General features: G+C 41.0%; 1 protein-coding gene across 15 annotated transcripts in view; it reads right to left on the bottom strand.

Moving 5' to 3' along the window:
• The window catches only part of ARHGEF9 (Cdc42 guanine nucleotide exchange factor 9), a 410653-nt gene that overhangs the window by 166982 nt on the left and 227294 nt on the right, over nucleotides 1-16377 (bottom strand). Inside the window, exon 1 of one of the 15 annotated variants that reach the window (XM_045517190.2) lies at nucleotides 159-725. The exons of 13 other annotated variants lie outside the window; for them this stretch is intronic. In XM_045517190.2, the coding sequence (XP_045373146.1) occupies nucleotides 159-188 (30 nt within the window). In that variant the 5' untranslated portion in view covers nucleotides 189-725. Of the gene's footprint in view, nucleotides 1-158; nucleotides 726-16377 lie in introns of those variants that run through there. One more of the 15 variants, XM_074359756.1, reaches the window with a different exon arrangement.

The raw sequence follows: 16377 nt of genomic DNA, 5'->3' as shown, positions 1-16377 counted from the left end.
CTAAAATGGCCACAGCATTTTACTGGTATCTCAAGGACAGCGGAGAGGTCGGTGGGCAGAGGCTAAGGGGCTCACTGCATGGCGGCTCGTGAAGAAGCTGGGGGTGGGGCTAGGGGACTGAGGCTCAAGCAAGGAAAGCTGGGGTTACGTGCACTCACCATTCCCGATCCACCTCTTATCCACTGCATGGTGCTAATGGAGTCCGGAGTCAGGCTTCTCCAAGGCCCGGGTGGCTGGTGCCGGTTGTCTCCGGATGGCTGGGTTGGCAGGGCTGGAGCAAGCGAAAGCCCCAGCGCCCCCTCCGCTTCCCCTCCTCCGCAGCCCTATAGCTCAATCCCCTCCGTCCCGGACCTCGCCTTCAGTCAGGTTGTTCCATCCCTGCTGGCAGGCTCTGCTTTTCTGCCCCGAGCTCCCGCGGTTCTTGGCCTGGGAAGACGTGGGAGGGGGGTCCCGACCGACTGCCTTTGTCCCCTGCCAAGGCTTGAGATCTGGGGGGTGGGGTGCAGGGAAAGGATGTGGGTGAATAACCTCCCCCCAAGCAGAAGGCAGCTGCCACCTCTGCCTGCCTCCGGCTGCACTGGAGTTAGACGCTGTTTATTGTGGGCTCCCCAGTTATGTCGAGTCAGCAAAAAGTCCTTTCCAAAGTTGCTAGAGGTTTTGGGCCAGCCTTTGAAATAATAAGATCCTGCTCTAGTGGAGCCATGCTAGCACTCTCCTGCTTCCCACCCCCCCAGCACTCCCTCTACATACTCCCCTGGGGTTTTTCTCTCTTAGTGCTATGCTCTTGGGGCTTTCATCCTCATTATCACTTTCACTTCTCAGAGCAACTCTGTGCAGGTAGGCATTAGTATCTCCATCTCACGGATAGATAAATGGAGATTTAGATGATGAAAGAGACCTGTCTAAGGTCACATAAAAAGATAAAGTCTCAACTTTACTCTCTGCAGCTTTCCATGCTCTTTTTGCTCACACACACACACCGTTCCAGGATTCTTCCACACACCCTCAGGAATATGAAAGGAAGCTTGTTGATGGATGAATTTTCCATTTGCTTATTTTGCTGAGAATGAGTCAAATGAACATCAGCAAAACAGGCAAACGGAGAAACCACCCACCTCTTCATGATTGCCCCTAACTCTGGGCAGTGGAACCCAGGCTGGCACCTTTGTATCTGCTGAAAATTGACACTGTGGGTCACATTCACACCCATTATTATTGCATGTAGCCTTAAAATAACCTTGTGAGGAAGACACGACAGGAAGTGTTAATTAGCCTCCTATTACAGACATGAACACTAAAGCCCAGAGATTGAAAGACATTTGCCCATGTTATCACAATCAAACAAGACAAGAATTCAAGGTTCCTGACCCACAGAGCAGTTCAGGCAAGAAAGGGATTACAAAAACAGAGGCTGCAGCTTCAGCAATTGGGAATTAAAATATGACATCAGAAAGAAATTCCTGAAAGTGATTGATATGAAGACATCACCGGCATGCTACACATACCACCTTATTGTCCTCTACTTCCTAGCAAACTCTCCTCTCTTCATCCAAGCAATCGTTTTGGCCAGACAGAGCTAGTCAAAGACTGAAGCAGCTGCCTTGATGAGCACCCAGTCCTGGGAAGGGTATAAGCAGAAGCTGAATGGCCCTTTGGCAAGGGATTCCTGAACCAAACGGGAGATTAGCCTGGGTGACCTTTCAACTTCCTCCCAAGTCTGACAATTCAGTAGTCAGAGAATCTACAATGTCTCCTCACTTTCTCACTTCAGGGCTTTCACTCACATTAAGCTTCTTGGATGCATCTTCTCTGACAACCAGCCCATTCAAGCTATCATGACTCTTTAAGACCTGACACTAGGAATACACCCTCTAGAAAGCTTTCCTGGAATACTCCAAGACCTGGTTTTATCATCTTTTATCTAACTTCTATAGCACCACCATTTAGCTTTCTCAACTGAAAATGATACTTTTTTTTATTAATTGAAGTATAGTTGATTTACAATGTTGTATTAGTTTCTGGTGTACAGCATAGTGATTCAGTTATACATATATATTCTTTTTCATATTCTTTATCATTATAGGTTATTACAAAATATTGAAGAAAATGATCTTTTACTTACTGGTTATTACAGGCTGAACTGTGTCCCCACAAAATTCGTATGTTGAAGTCCAAACCTCAATGTTTCAGAATGTGACTGAATTTGGAGATAGGGTCCTTAAAGAAGTATTTATTTAAGTAAAAATAAGATCCTTAAGGTAGGGCCTAATCCAATGTCTACTTATAAGAAGAGGAAATTTGGACACAGGTGGGTATAGAGGGAAGACCATATAAAGACAAAGGAAAAGGCAGCTATCCACAAGCCAAAGAGAGGCCCCAGAAGAGACCACCTTGATCTTGGACTTCCTAGCCTTCAGAATTGTGAGAAAATAAATTTCTGTGGTTTAAACCACCTGGCCTGGGGTACTTTGTTATGGCAGCCCCGGCAAATTAATATACTGGTTGTGTACATTTTCTACTTACTGTCACTTAAATGGAATTATAAATTAGTTTTTTTAAGCAGAGACAATGAATTACTAACCTTGGTGTCTCCTACAACAGAGACTGGCATATACGATATATCCAGTAAAACTTGGATTATTTTTTGATGGATGCATTCATTCAGCAGTATTATTGAGCCCCTATGTGCCAGGCATTGGAATAGATACTTAAGATACAATGCAAAGTTCTGCATGGATCTTACAATTTACTTGGAGTGGAGGCGAGATAAACAAAAATAGGTAAACAAGATAATTAAAGATTGTGATATATACTCTGAAGGATATAAACCAATTTATGTAGTAGTGACAAGCTCTAAGTTGCCTATATCAATCATGATCCAGTCAGGAAAATAGAAATCACTCTAGATCTTTTTAAATAGACTTCATTTCATACAGGGAACACATCACACTGGCAGAACTAAGAAGCCAAATAGGGGATGATGAAGCAAGCCAGCATTTAGCAACCACATAACACTGCCATCACTCCTAGAGCTAGGTGGATATTGGGAAAAAGTAATTTTGCCAGAACCCAGAAACTGGTGCTAAACTAAAGCTAAAAACATGGGGTGGGTGGCTTGGAGTTGCAGGTGCCATGAATGGAAGAGTTGTTCAACAAAAGCTGGAGTCATGGAGAAGATGCAGCAACCCTTCCAGAATACATCTCTTTGAAGCAAGAGGTGAAAGAAATACCCTGGCTTCCTCCCTCCTTCTGCCCACCAATCTCCCACAGGTGTCTCTCACTGGACAAAAGAAGTGGGACAACAAGGGAGTCTAAGAAATTTAGTTTGCAGGAAAAGATTGGAGAATGGATCTGAGAGCAAATAGTCCAAACAGTGTCTGTGGCTTTGAATAAAGAGTAAAGAGCTGAATTCACTACTGGTGGGTAACCTGGGGCAAGCACCCAGCTTCTCTGTGTCTCAGATTTTCCAATTATTCAATGAACACATTATCATTTACCTAATAGTGTTAAGCAATCACTACTCCATAGATATCAAAGTTGACAAAGATCTTCAAGATTATCTCCTCTAACATTCTCATGTTACAGATGATAAAATGTAGCCCCCAAAAATGAAAGGGACTCCCAAAGTTACAAAATAAGTAAATTAGTGGCTAAGCTGGAATGAGATTCACCTTTGATTCTCAACAGTGAGTGGAATGCAGTAGTGAAAAGGGATAAAATTTAAAAGTACACAACTACTCTAACGCTAGTATTGAGAGTCTAAGGCTATAATCCACATTATAACCTGTGTTGTCTTGACAAAATGATATTCAGCACATATATCACTACCTATTCATATTTATTCATTTATAAATTCAGTAAACGTGTACATACTATGTGCCAAGCATAGTGTGTTAAGCACTGATTATATAGCAATGAGCAAGATAGACACCATTTGTGTCTTCATTTCTGTCCAATAAACAAGTAAATAAGGTAAATAAATATGCTAATATAGGTATTGATAAATGCTATCAAAGAAAGAAAGAGAAAAGATAGAGGTGGGTCTGTAGATTTGTTGAATGAAAGAGAAGGGAATGTCCCTAAAATGAATTCTATTTTCTTAATAAAGAGATGAAGCTGAGAGAGGGGTATGGAAGGAGGAGTCAGTCATTGGAAGTTATAGGAGGCAGAAACAACTGTGAAATAGTCCTCTCAGAGCAGTGGTTCTCAACCTTGGTTGCACACTGTAATCATGAGAGGAGCTTCATGAAACACTGCTGTCTAAATCTCACCTTCAGGGATTATGCTTTAAATGAAATGAGTTATATCCTGGGCATTAGGGTTTTTATAATATCCCCAGATGATTTTAATGTGCAACTAAGGTTGAAAGCCACTCTCTCTAAGATAAGGAAGTGAAAAAGCAAACACATTAGGGACATGTGGTAGTGTTTTCAGGAAGCGTCGAGTACCCAACTGAGGCTTATGGTAAAGCAAAATCAATCAGCTAAACTCTGGGACTTTTATTCAGTCTATTTTGATGCTTAAGCACAGGTATAGAAAAGATAGGTGGTTGGGTGAAATCTGAAGGAGATTTGCCAGGAAGACACAATGCGAAAAGAAATGGGCAATGGAGTTGAAAGCATTTTCAAGGGAGTGATCACAATAATGGACCAGGGAATCTAAGGTGGACAGAAGGGAAAAGAGGACATGAGAAGGGGTGATGAGTAATGTGGTAAGGTTAGTGAAATGGTGAGGTCAATGAATTGGAGATCTTGATGATGTGGAAAACTTGTTGGAGTAGAGGCACCAGAGTAAGTCATCTGGGAGAACAGGAGCATGATCAGAGAGGAGATGCCTGAAATTGAGATACTGGAGGCAATTAATTTAGTTACTCACTATAACAAGATCCAGGAGGTTACCACAGGAGTTTTCTGGCTGAGGTGGGATGAATAGGTTGATGAAAGTGAGGCCAGCGTGGAATAGGCCATCCATCTACAAGAATGCTGAGGTTGAATAAACCAGAGAAGGATAAAGACAAATGATGATCCAGGAGATAAAGTGTTCAATGAGTGAATAAGAATGTTCAGAAATACACTCTGTCAGCCAAGAATTATGTATAAAGCAGTATGTACCAAGTTCTGTTCTAGGTTATATAGAACTGGGGATACATCAGCAAACAAGACAGACTAGGTCTCTATCCTCAAGGAACTTATATTTTAATAGAGAGATATAAACATTGAACCTCAAAACCAATAAATAATCTTAGATATTGTATAGTATTATAAAAATAATAAAGAATGTGAATATAATGAAAGGTAACTGAGGAAAGAAGACACTGTTTTAGCTAGATGGCCAAGGAAGGCCTCTTTGAGGAGGTGACATATGAGTTGACCACAGAATGATGAGAAGAAACCAGCCATGCAAAGATCTGGGGGAAGAGTACTCCAAACAGGAAAGAACAGCAAAAGAAAAGACCGAGAGATAGAAATGAGACTGATATGTGCAAGGCGCAGAAGAAGGCCAACATAGCAGAATGTAGTGAAGCATAAGACAGTGGTGGGAGATGACATCAGAGGAGCAGACAGGGCCAGAATGTCAGGAGATGAAAGCAAAAAAGAAGGGATGGTTGGTGGCAGAAGCAGATGGCTTGTGCTTCCAAGGAGCTGAGAGTTGTGAAGGCAAAAGAGGAAGAAATGGGAAATATGATAGATGTCATCCCAAATAAGCTAACAAACACAGGGAATAATTTAAAGCAAGATATTAGTGCAATAGGTAAAGTGTATATAGACATACACCTAATCTGGCTTAGACTTTGAGAAGAAATATCCAACTGGATGAATTTTCAAGGTCATCTAGCCCCTTGCTACTACTCAAAGTGCGGACCTCAGACCAGTGGCATCAGCATCACCTGGGAGTTTATTAGAAATGCAGAATCCCAGGTCCATCCCATTCTTACTGACTCAACATCAGTATTTTCACAAAATCCCTAGTGTTACACATGCACATTAAAGTGTGATAAGCCCAGCTCTAGACCAAACTCCTGTCACAATGTTGGAGTCATTGGGATAATTTTCTTTGCAAAAAAAAAAAAAATAGAAAACATCTTTATCTTTATTTGGAAGCATAACTAATAGTCAGAGATGTTGAGGACAGCTGGGGTTTCTGATTTGGGAAAGAAAGTTTGCTGGACATGTGGATTCCCATTTCATCTGTGAGATTATCAGCTAAGATAAGATAGTCATTTGCCTAGGAATGCAGCTCCTCATCCCTAAGTTTCCCAAGCAACTCCCTGACCTTGCAGACCTGGGCCAGAAAAGAGACCCAGTGGACCCAAAAGACACTTGAAGTAAGCTCTTAAATTAGCTTCAGGCAGTTCATGAAAGAGTGTGGAGGAAGTGGCCATGCTTGTCTTTCTTTAGGCTTCAGCAGGCAGAGCATGGAGACAGGGTTAAGATGTTGTTCACTGAGCTGCTACAGAAAGTACCGTTCTGGAATGTAAGGGTCTTTGGCCCAACAGTCTTCCCCCAAAGCCACTTTACCTTGATCATAGGAATCAGCCAGATGAAAAGCCTGTTCCTTCTGTCACAGAGACCCATTATGTACTCTCCTCCTCTAAGCTCCATGAGCTCTTTACGCTCATGTTTGGATAAATGAAGTGACTTCAAGTTCACCTCATCTATCACTTTTCCTAGTACTAACCTCTTTCCTTTGTATCTCCCTCTTTTCTTTCTCCCATATCATGCCTTTCAGCCTCTAACAACTTTTTGTCTATCTGAGGATTGTGCTTCTCAGTCCACTATTCATTTTTAGTACAAAAGCAGGATCTGAAATAACTGCATGAGGAGTTTCAACTGGATAAGCAGATTTAATCCCCATCTGGGCAGAGGTACACTTAAACAACTTGCAAAGCTCATGAACAATACGTATCTGCTCAAAGATTCTCTGGCAAGCCAAACTCACATGTTAATGTCCAAATTTACAAAGTGATGAGCTTCCCATGATTGAAGACATCCAGGTAGAGTCTGGAAGAGTACTTGCCAGAGATGCTATAGAATGAATATTGCATGGAAGGCTGCATTAAGGAACTATGCAAAGAAATCAGTGAGCCAAGATGAGAAAAGCTCTGGGAGTTGGATGAATGCTAAATTGCTGTGTAACCTTGGACAAGTCACTCAGTCTTTTTATCTGTCAAATGGTGTTGTTAGAGTCTCTTAACACTTTTTGACCTGTGCTTTTATAAAGTGTAGGTAGGGTCCTTCAGAGGCCACCTCTTGTCCTGGAGGACATGAAAGAGGCTGAATAGGAAGAGCTCTAGGCCCCATTTAAGCCAAAGTGGTTCTTCTTTCATGTGCTTAATACATTAAATTTCTAAGTAAGATTCTGGTTGAACAAAGCACTCCTGCTGCTGAAAACAAACAAACCAACACAACACTAGGTTGTAAATGGAAAGTCTAGCCAACAGACCACTACAGTGTTTTAAATTTTTGAATGTTCAACAATATATATTTTTTTAAATCAGGATATTTCATATAAAAATATGGAATTCCATCTTTTTTTGAAACATCAGAAGTTCTGCCAGCCTTGGGATGATATTCCCACCTTGCAACAATCAGCTGGAGCTAGGTGGCGGCTGCCTCCTTTAGAAGCAAAGTCCCTGACTACGGGCCCCTGCTTAGCCTCTGCAAACATCCGAGTGGTGACCCCTACCCTCTAAGGCTCTCTGATCTTCTGCTTCTTTACCTCTCCACAGTTCAAGGCAAACCCAGAATGGGATGCTCTAGGAATGGCTGTGTCTGTAGAGGAATGCAGTCCACTAGGAGTAATCTTTTTCAAACTTTAATATTCATGGATGTTCTTATTAAAATGAAGATTCTGATTCAGTTAGGTCTGGAGTGGGACCTCAGGCTCTGCATTTATAACAGATTACCAGATGATACATATAGTGCTGGTCCAGGGGCCACCCTTACAGAAGTGAGATGCTAGTAGAAAGAGCAAAAAAAGTAAAGAAGCAAGACCCATAGCCTCCAGCCCCAGTTCTCGCTGAGAGCTGCACTGGTGAAACTACTAAGCCTTCTGTTCAACAAGCCTGCAAAGCAATTCTCCAGAGAGTTGGTGAAAAGACAAGAAGAGACTTCCAGCCAGAGGAGTGCTTGACCAGAAAAAGCACTACAAAAAAGCCAGCAAGGTGTCCATTTAATGGAAAGGAAAGCTCCTTCTAGAGGACCTACCCCCACCCCCACCAACCTGGGATGACTTGAGTCACCTCTCAGGTTCCAAGTGCTGACTCCTGAGCTCCAAGAGAAACTTGTTTTGTTGGTGAAGTTTCTGAAGAGGGTCAGGAAGAGAAGGTAGAAGAAAAGGTAGAAGAAAAGGATGGAGATGTAAAGGGTGAAAATGAAGAAGAGGAAGGTGAAGAGGGTAAGTAAGGAAAGAGAAAGAATGAAGAGGAGAGGATAGAGGAAGAAGAGATGGAGAGACAACAATGATGGTAAAGAAGTAAGAGGAGGAAGCAGTGGTAGTTGCAGAAGAAGGAGAAATAAGAAAGATGAAGAGGGAGGAGGAGGAAGAGAAAGAAAAGGAATAGGAAAGGGAGGAGGTGAGCTTAAGAGATCAAGGCTAAGGCTTTTCTGAAAGGCTCCTTCCTTGCCAGACTCCTCCATCCTCATCTGGCCCCTCCTCATGGCAGGATCCTATGGTCACTTTCTGGTTCTAAAGCTCTATTATCTTCTGAAATACTGTGGCAACAGGATGAGGTGTCTCCATCCAGCCTGGACTTCTGGCTTGCCTATGATGAACTGTCTCCTCTGTCTCAATTGTTGCACACCAGGAGCCACCCACCCACATCCATGCTTCCTCCTCCTGGTGTAGGTGGATTCACAGAGTTCATCAGGCTGCTGTGGAAGCCCTGGGGTGAGGGGCAAACCAGAAAGGAGGAGAGAAGGCATCACCTCTACACATATACATATAATATGTTTCCAAGTCCTGTTGCCTCTACTCCAATGGCATTTCTTCTGTATGTTCCCTCCTTTCCATACCCATAACCACTGCTACAGGTCAGGCCTTCATTTATCTCTTTTGACCATCACATCAGCTGCCTAAGTGCCAACCTACCTCCATTTTTGCTGCCTGCCAATCCATTCTCACATCTGCTGCCAGAGTTAGAACCCTAAAGCATCACTTTTCCTCCTCTGATGACACATTTTGAATGACTCCCCATTGCCTACAAGATGAAGTTCAAATTATTTAGCAAGATATTAACAATTCTCTACAAACTGGTCCTAAATCCTCTTCTAAACACTCTTAACTCTTTCTACATATCCACATTTTTCAGCTCACATGCTTTTTAAAAAGTATCCTCTGAAAATGTTTTCCCCACTTTCTGCTTGTCTAAGTTCTAGCCATCCTTCCAGGTCTGGCTCAAAAGCCATCTCTTCCATCAAGCTTCAATCCAAGTTGAAATCCATCTCCCTTTCTCTGCATGCTCATGACATTTTGCTGGCACCCTTTTTATGTCACTTGCTACTACTTGCTCTATGCAGGTAGCTGTTTATTAGCTTGTCTCTCCCGCATAATTTTGCTTCCCCCTAGTCTCTGGCAGAGCACTTAGTGTTGAGGGGCTCAGAAAAATTTTGTTGAGTGAATTGATGTTCAGAGAAAGTATATTAAAAAAAAGGGGCTGAGCATGGGTTCAGAGAAAGTCAGACTCTCAGAGAGTCAGAGTGAGTCATACAGGGTTCAGTACTCACTGGGCACTCTAAGGCATGCTAGAGGTGCCTCCATTTTCCCCTACCCATGCTTCTCTTGATTCCTCATAGTTCATGATGAGAATGACCCTTTTCGGAACTATAGACATTTTAGAGGTTTCTGAGAGATACAAATAGCCTTGAAAGGGGGTATCCACCCTAAAGCAGTGATTTTAAAAAGGTGGTTTGCAAGCCTTTAATGAATGGTAAAGTGGGCCTATTTAAGTAATAATATCAATTAGGTGTGCCCTGACCAGCTTCTTCTTTTAACTGAAAAGATCAGACTACAAAGCAAATAGGAAGGGTATTATTCTATGAAAAAGTTTGTTTCAATTTTGTATGTTAGTTGCAGTGTACAATATTCATATATTTTAATGTGGGTCCCAGTTAGAACAGTTTGAAGTATGTTTTCCTAAACCAACATTGGATGGAAGCAAGATACTACATACTTGAGATAGTTACTTTATCTCTCTGGATCTCAATTCCCTCATCTGGACAACAGGAACACTAATAAAATCTGTATCAAAAAGTTGCTATGAGAAGTAAACAAATGAATACACAAAATGCCTTTAGCATAATTTTTGCTATGTGTTAGCTCTGATAATGGTGATTATGGGGTGGAGGTAGGGATAGGGTTGAAAAGATTTCAGTAAGGACCCTAAGGGCGGTGAAAGACTGACAGATCTGTTGCAGATCACATGGATGACATTCATACACAGTGGGTACAGTTATGATACAGACTATATGTAGTCAGACACACACATACTCTCATACCTAGTAGTCCCACACAGACTTTAGTCTCTACCAGAAGCCAAGTGTACCTGTCACTTTGCTCCTGTGAGGAATCTGAGCCTGTTATAAAGCAACGTGTTTGGGGTCTAATATCCAGGATGGTCAAGAGGAGAAGGGGGCTTGGGAGAGGGGCCAGTTGTGTTAGGAGCAATGAAAATATCTTGGTCCCCAAAGCCCAGAGCCTAGATTAAAAGAGCCTTGTGAAACACTGGCAGCCAGACAAATGAAATACAGGCAGGCATAAGACTACTTGCTTATTTTTCATTACTGTTTTTTTCCTTTTAGGGTGTGATTCTTCTGTGAACCTGCCACTTTGTCTTATCAGGGTGGTTAGATCTATTTTATATTATTGAGGAAAGGGAAAGCAATATAAAGAGGCAGTGGAGGAGAAGAATTCTTTTCATTTATTTATTCGAAGAATATATATTGGGTACCTTCTATGTGCTAGGCACTCCCTGTTCTTGGCATTGGAAACATTTTCATGAATAAAGCAGTCAAAATCCTTGCTTTCAATGGAACTTACATTATAACAGGAAACAAATAAATAAATATAATTTATGGTATGTCAGATAGTTATAACTGATGTTGGGGAATAAAAGCAGAAAGGATGGTGTAAGTAGCAAGTGTGCACTTTTTGAAAGGATAGTCAGTGACAATCTCACTGCAAAAAAGACATATTAACCAGACCTGATTAGGGTGAGAAAGCAATACAGACATCTGAGGTCAGAGTGGGTGAAAGGAATATCAAGCAAGGTCTTAAGGTTGGAGTATGCTTGGTGGCTCTGAAGAGGAGAGGGAAAGGCAGTGTAACTGGAGTGGGATGAGCATTGGTAGACTGTGGTGGGAAATGAGGTCATGGAGATAATGATCATGCCAGATCTTATAAATGATTGTCAAGATTAAGCTTTTACTCTGAGTGAGATGGGAGGCAACTGAAGGATGCTGAGCAGATGAGTGATGTGACATGATTTGACTTAAGTTTTAACAAGCTCACTCTGGCTGCTGTGTAGAGGGGTAAGGAAGGAAACAGAACAGTAAGGAGAATAATGTAGTAACAGAGACAGATGATGATGGTTTAGACTGGAGTGATAGCATGGGAACCAGGGAGAAGTAACTGATTCCACATGAATTTTGAAGGTAGAACCAACAAGGTTTCCTGAGTGATTGGATGGGAGGGTGTGAGAAAAAATGTCATCAAGTATTTTGGTCTAAGCATCTAGATGAAAATATCTGTAAGTTACTATTAACTGAGGTAGGGAAGAGTGCAGGAGAAGCAGATCTGGGGTTTTATTTCAAGAGCTAAGTTTCAGATGTAGTAAGTTTGAAATGCCTATTAGATATCCAAGTGGAGATGTTAAATAGGCAGTTAGATGAGTCAAGGGAGGCCAGGCTGGAAATATAAATTTGGAGTTGTTAATGTATAAATCTTATTTAAAACCATAGGCTAAATGAAGTCACCAAAGGGGAATGCAAATGCAGAAGGAAAGAGGCCAAGGACTGAGCCCTGGGGACTTGCAATATTTAAAGGCTGGGAAAATGAGGAGAAAATAGCAGAGAAATCTGAGATCAGTGAGGTAGGAGTTAAACCAGGAGAGTGTGATATCCTGGAAACTAAGGAAGACAGGATGAAGAGGGAGTAGTCAACTTTGTCAAGTGCTACTGAGAGGGGTTCTTTGAGGGATTGATAAGTGCTCTAGCCCCATGGCAAGCTGATGCAATGGTGGTATATGTTTTCAGAGAGGAGGGAAGGTGAAGGTTTGCTCTCTAATTAATAGCTCCCTGAGTGGCCTATATAGAGGCAGTGTGGCATCAAGTTCCTGGTTCAAGAGTCACATGGGCCTGGGCTGAATGGGCCAGCAATCCTGTGTGTCTGGTATGTCAATTGAAGCATTTAATACAGAGAGCAAAGCAGCTATACTAGTGAGCCACATTGGAAAACCTGGCCCACCCAGTCACAGATATAGATGGAGTAGCTACCCATAGGGTGCATTTAGAAGCACACTAGAGAGTAATCAGAATCATACTCTCCAAACATCCTTCCATTCCAAAATCAGATTATAGGCTTTCTTATTTATTCATTAAACACTAAGTGTGAGGCACTGTTCTAAGCACTTACAAACAATAACTCAGTGAATCCTCACAACAACCCTGCAAGGTAACTTCTATAATTATCTCATTTTTAAGATGGAGAAACTGAGGCAAGGAGAGTCTAAGTGACTTGCTCAATTGCACACAGTTACTGAGAGGTAGAGCCAGGATTTTAACCTTGCTGTCTCCAGTGTAAATGCTCTTAACTTTTTACATCAGGCACTAACTAGCTAGTGTGGACCAAATCCTGCACATGTCCTGTTTTTGTACATTTTTGTGCATTTCTAAAGAGTTGTTAAAAAAAGGAAAAATATGAAACAGGGACCTAATGTGACCCACAAACTCTAAAATATTTACTATTAGGCCCTTTACAGAAAAAGTTTATCATCCCCTGTTCCTCACTATAAAATGGGAAAGGCAATACCTCTAATTAGTTTGTGAATATATCAAATTACATAATTTATAGAAAGCACATATTGGTAATCAAAAATAGCAGTTTTTAATGATTAATTTTATATTCTTTTTGCCATCAACTCTCAGCTTCCTGTACTGTCCCCAGAGGCACTCCTCTTAGATTTGACTCATTCCAGCACCCTCATCCTCTGCCAACCTTTGTTAAAATGTTACCAGAAATAATTGAGCTAGATGACAATACCAACCATTATTAGTTGATGTCACTCTTGAACACAACACACTAAAAAATTCAAATTCAATAGGACTTTTAATGATATTAAAATTCCTAAGTGAATTGAAAGAAGCAAGTAGATTCTATTTAGAAAATCTTGACAACAAATGGTTAAGTAAAGGATTGCATAATATTCCTAGATAACAACTGCAGAGATAACAAATCAATATAAGATGGGTTATGTCTCCTAAAAAGTAAAATTTTAAATAAACAACAAGAAAGTCTTAAAGAAAGTAATCTTTCATTTGGCTATTACATACCAGAAAAAAATTATAGAACACAAGAGCTCAAAGACTCCATAAAAAATCTCTAGTCAAACATTTTCAGATTAGATATGGGAAATCTGAAGCCCAGAGACAGGAAGATATTTACACATGGTCACAACACATCTGGGACTAGAATCTTGTTCTCTAAATGCAGTGCTCTTTCCATTAAACCAGTGGTTTAAAACTAGTGTCTTGGTGCTTGATTCTATGTTTAGTTTGTCCCACAATTTTTTTTAAAGTTGACTCAACATTTAAAAAGCAGAATAGTGCACAAAAATCTGGATTTTCAAATTCTATTGAACAAAATTAATTATAAGATCTGGCAAAATAGGTCCACTTTCCCAAATGGCCAGGATCCAGTGGAACTGAGTAGTGGCTGCCTCCTTTAGAAGGGGTATGCACTCTCCAGTTTGTCATGTACCCCATCACTTTCAAATGCATTCAGCCTGCAATATCTCTCATGTAACTTACCAGCTAAGCTCCTATAGGCATTTGTGGTTGGCCTCTCCCTCCCTAAACCTTGCTGCATTCTCCCAAACAAGGGATAGAAGCTCCCTTTCCAGGCTTCCCAGGAGGAAGATGGGCTGAGGAGGCAGAGCCATAGACTACAGTAAGAGGCTTATTTCTCATTAATAGTTGTGGTGAAGAGACTACTAGTTACCTACCAGAAATCCATTTTCCATTCTTCTTGAGTATGAATGTGTCTAGTTTCCTTTGCTACTAAGATTGCCAAATAAGAGGTCAGTGGAAACTCTTAGGAGGAGCTTCCAGGAAAGCTCCTTTAAATGTTGACAGGTAGCATGTGTCATTTTTGCCTTTCCCACTGTTTATAATATGGATATGACAGCTCAAGTTCCAGTAGCAATCTACTGACCTTGAGGAAAAGCCATGTGCTAAGCATGATGGAATCACCATACCAGCTCTGAACAGCCTACCTCAAGATCTTTTTTATATGATAAAAAAGAAAAATAAACATCCACTCTATTTAAGCTACTGGTATATTTCATTTCTGTTACTAGCAGCCAAATGTAATTCCTAACAGATAAAATGAGCATAAAATTTCTTGGCCTTGGAGTGATAAAGATAAATGCTGGAGGGAACCATGTAATTAGGACTAACCCAAATAACTACACTGTATTTGTAAAATACCTTTAAAAAATCTTTCTCTTGGTCCCTTCCCTATTTAGGCATTTTTATTTTTTTCCATAAATTATATTCTTTACCTTTCTGCTTCTAATCAATTATACACTCCTGCTCTCCATTAAATAAATGCCTACTTACTTGATTCAGTTCAATAGACATGTGAACCTAGCACTGTGCTAGGCACTGGATATATACAGTTGAGTGAGACTCCATCCCAATCTGTTTGGGGCATCTGCAGCTTAGTTGGATGGGTAAGAGTATAAACTCTAGAGTTAGATTGCCTAGATTCAAATTCTAACTCCATCACTTCTTAGCTGTGGGACCTTGGGCAACCTACTTAACCTCTGTATGCTTCAATCTCCTTGTTTGTAACATGGGAACAGTAATACTCTCTACTTCAGAAGGGTCATTTTGAGGATTAAGTGAGGCTAATACATGTAAAGCACTTAGAATAATGCCTGACGCATGATGTGGTAAGCTGAATAAAGGTCCCCCGAAGATGTCTATGTCCTAATCTTTTGAACCTGTGAGTATGTTAGGTTACATGACAAAGGAGAATTAAGGTAGAAGATGGAATTAAGGTTGCTAATGACAACTAAAAAATGTTGTTCGCCATTGGGTTCCACAAGAATTAAGTCACCAGTCACTACAGTCACTGACCTTTAACACACCCTGAAGGAGATCAAAGTAGAGATCATGAATGAGGCACTCTGTACTCTGGGAAAATTGGCAGAACAGGTCTTCATATATTTAGGTATTTTATGGAGACAATTTTTTATGAACCTAAACTCTTGCATTTTTCCCATAATTAGAAAATCACACTAAAACCATTAACTGAAATATCTGTTCCTCATGACTAGCAGCAAACTTCTACTGACATGTGTGCTTGGTTGCATGTACCCTCTTCACAAAAGTCATGTATATACTGACTTTCCCCTCTACCTCTTCAGAGCAGTTCCTCAGAGCTATCTGAGAGGCTGTCTCTTGGGCTGCACTGCTCAGTAAGTCCCCAAATAAAACTGAAAGTCACAACTCTCACAGTGTGCACTTTGTTTGTTTTTTGCTTTTGTTTTTGTTTTTTCTTTAGTAGACAGTTTTGGTGACCAACAATGGGACCTAGAGCAGACTTCTCTCCTTTGCCTGAACTCTATGAGGATCTGGAGCCTTGGTACCAGTAGAGCCCCTTGTGCTTGTCTGCCTCCTCAGCAAGCCCAGATGAATTTGAGTATGCCTCTCCTGGTTCTCAGATCTCCTGATTATTGATTGATGATCCTAAGTTTTATTTGGAGGTGTATAACAGGTACCTGGACCCCCAGGTACCTAGGGGGTGTCTTCCAGTTGAAAGATACTGGGGGAATCCAATTGAAAGACCTTGGGATTTACTCAGTTGAAAAACACTGAGCAGTCTGGACTGGGTGATTAGGTGGGAGGCTGACTTAACATCTTCCCTAAACAAGGGGCATCAGAAAGCCAGCCTTCCACTAACACCCCAGCCAGGTTTATGTATGTAAAAATTTACACTTACAAGTACTTACTTAGTTGCAAATTAAAGGAAATCTTGCCTTGAAAATGGTCAGAATGGGGTTCTTTTATTGCATACACAGATAGAGATAGCCTATGTAAGAAAACGTATTTTCAGAATTCTGACCCTAAGGGAACAAGTTCTTCTAGGAGAAGCTTG

This window comes from Camelus bactrianus, chromosome X (genome assembly GCF_048773025.1).
Source record: "Camelus bactrianus isolate YW-2024 breed Bactrian camel chromosome X, ASM4877302v1, whole genome shotgun sequence".
Classification (NCBI taxonomy): domain Eukaryota; kingdom Metazoa; phylum Chordata; class Mammalia; order Artiodactyla; family Camelidae; genus Camelus; species Camelus bactrianus.
This window is presented reverse-complemented; position numbering and strand designations above follow the sequence as displayed.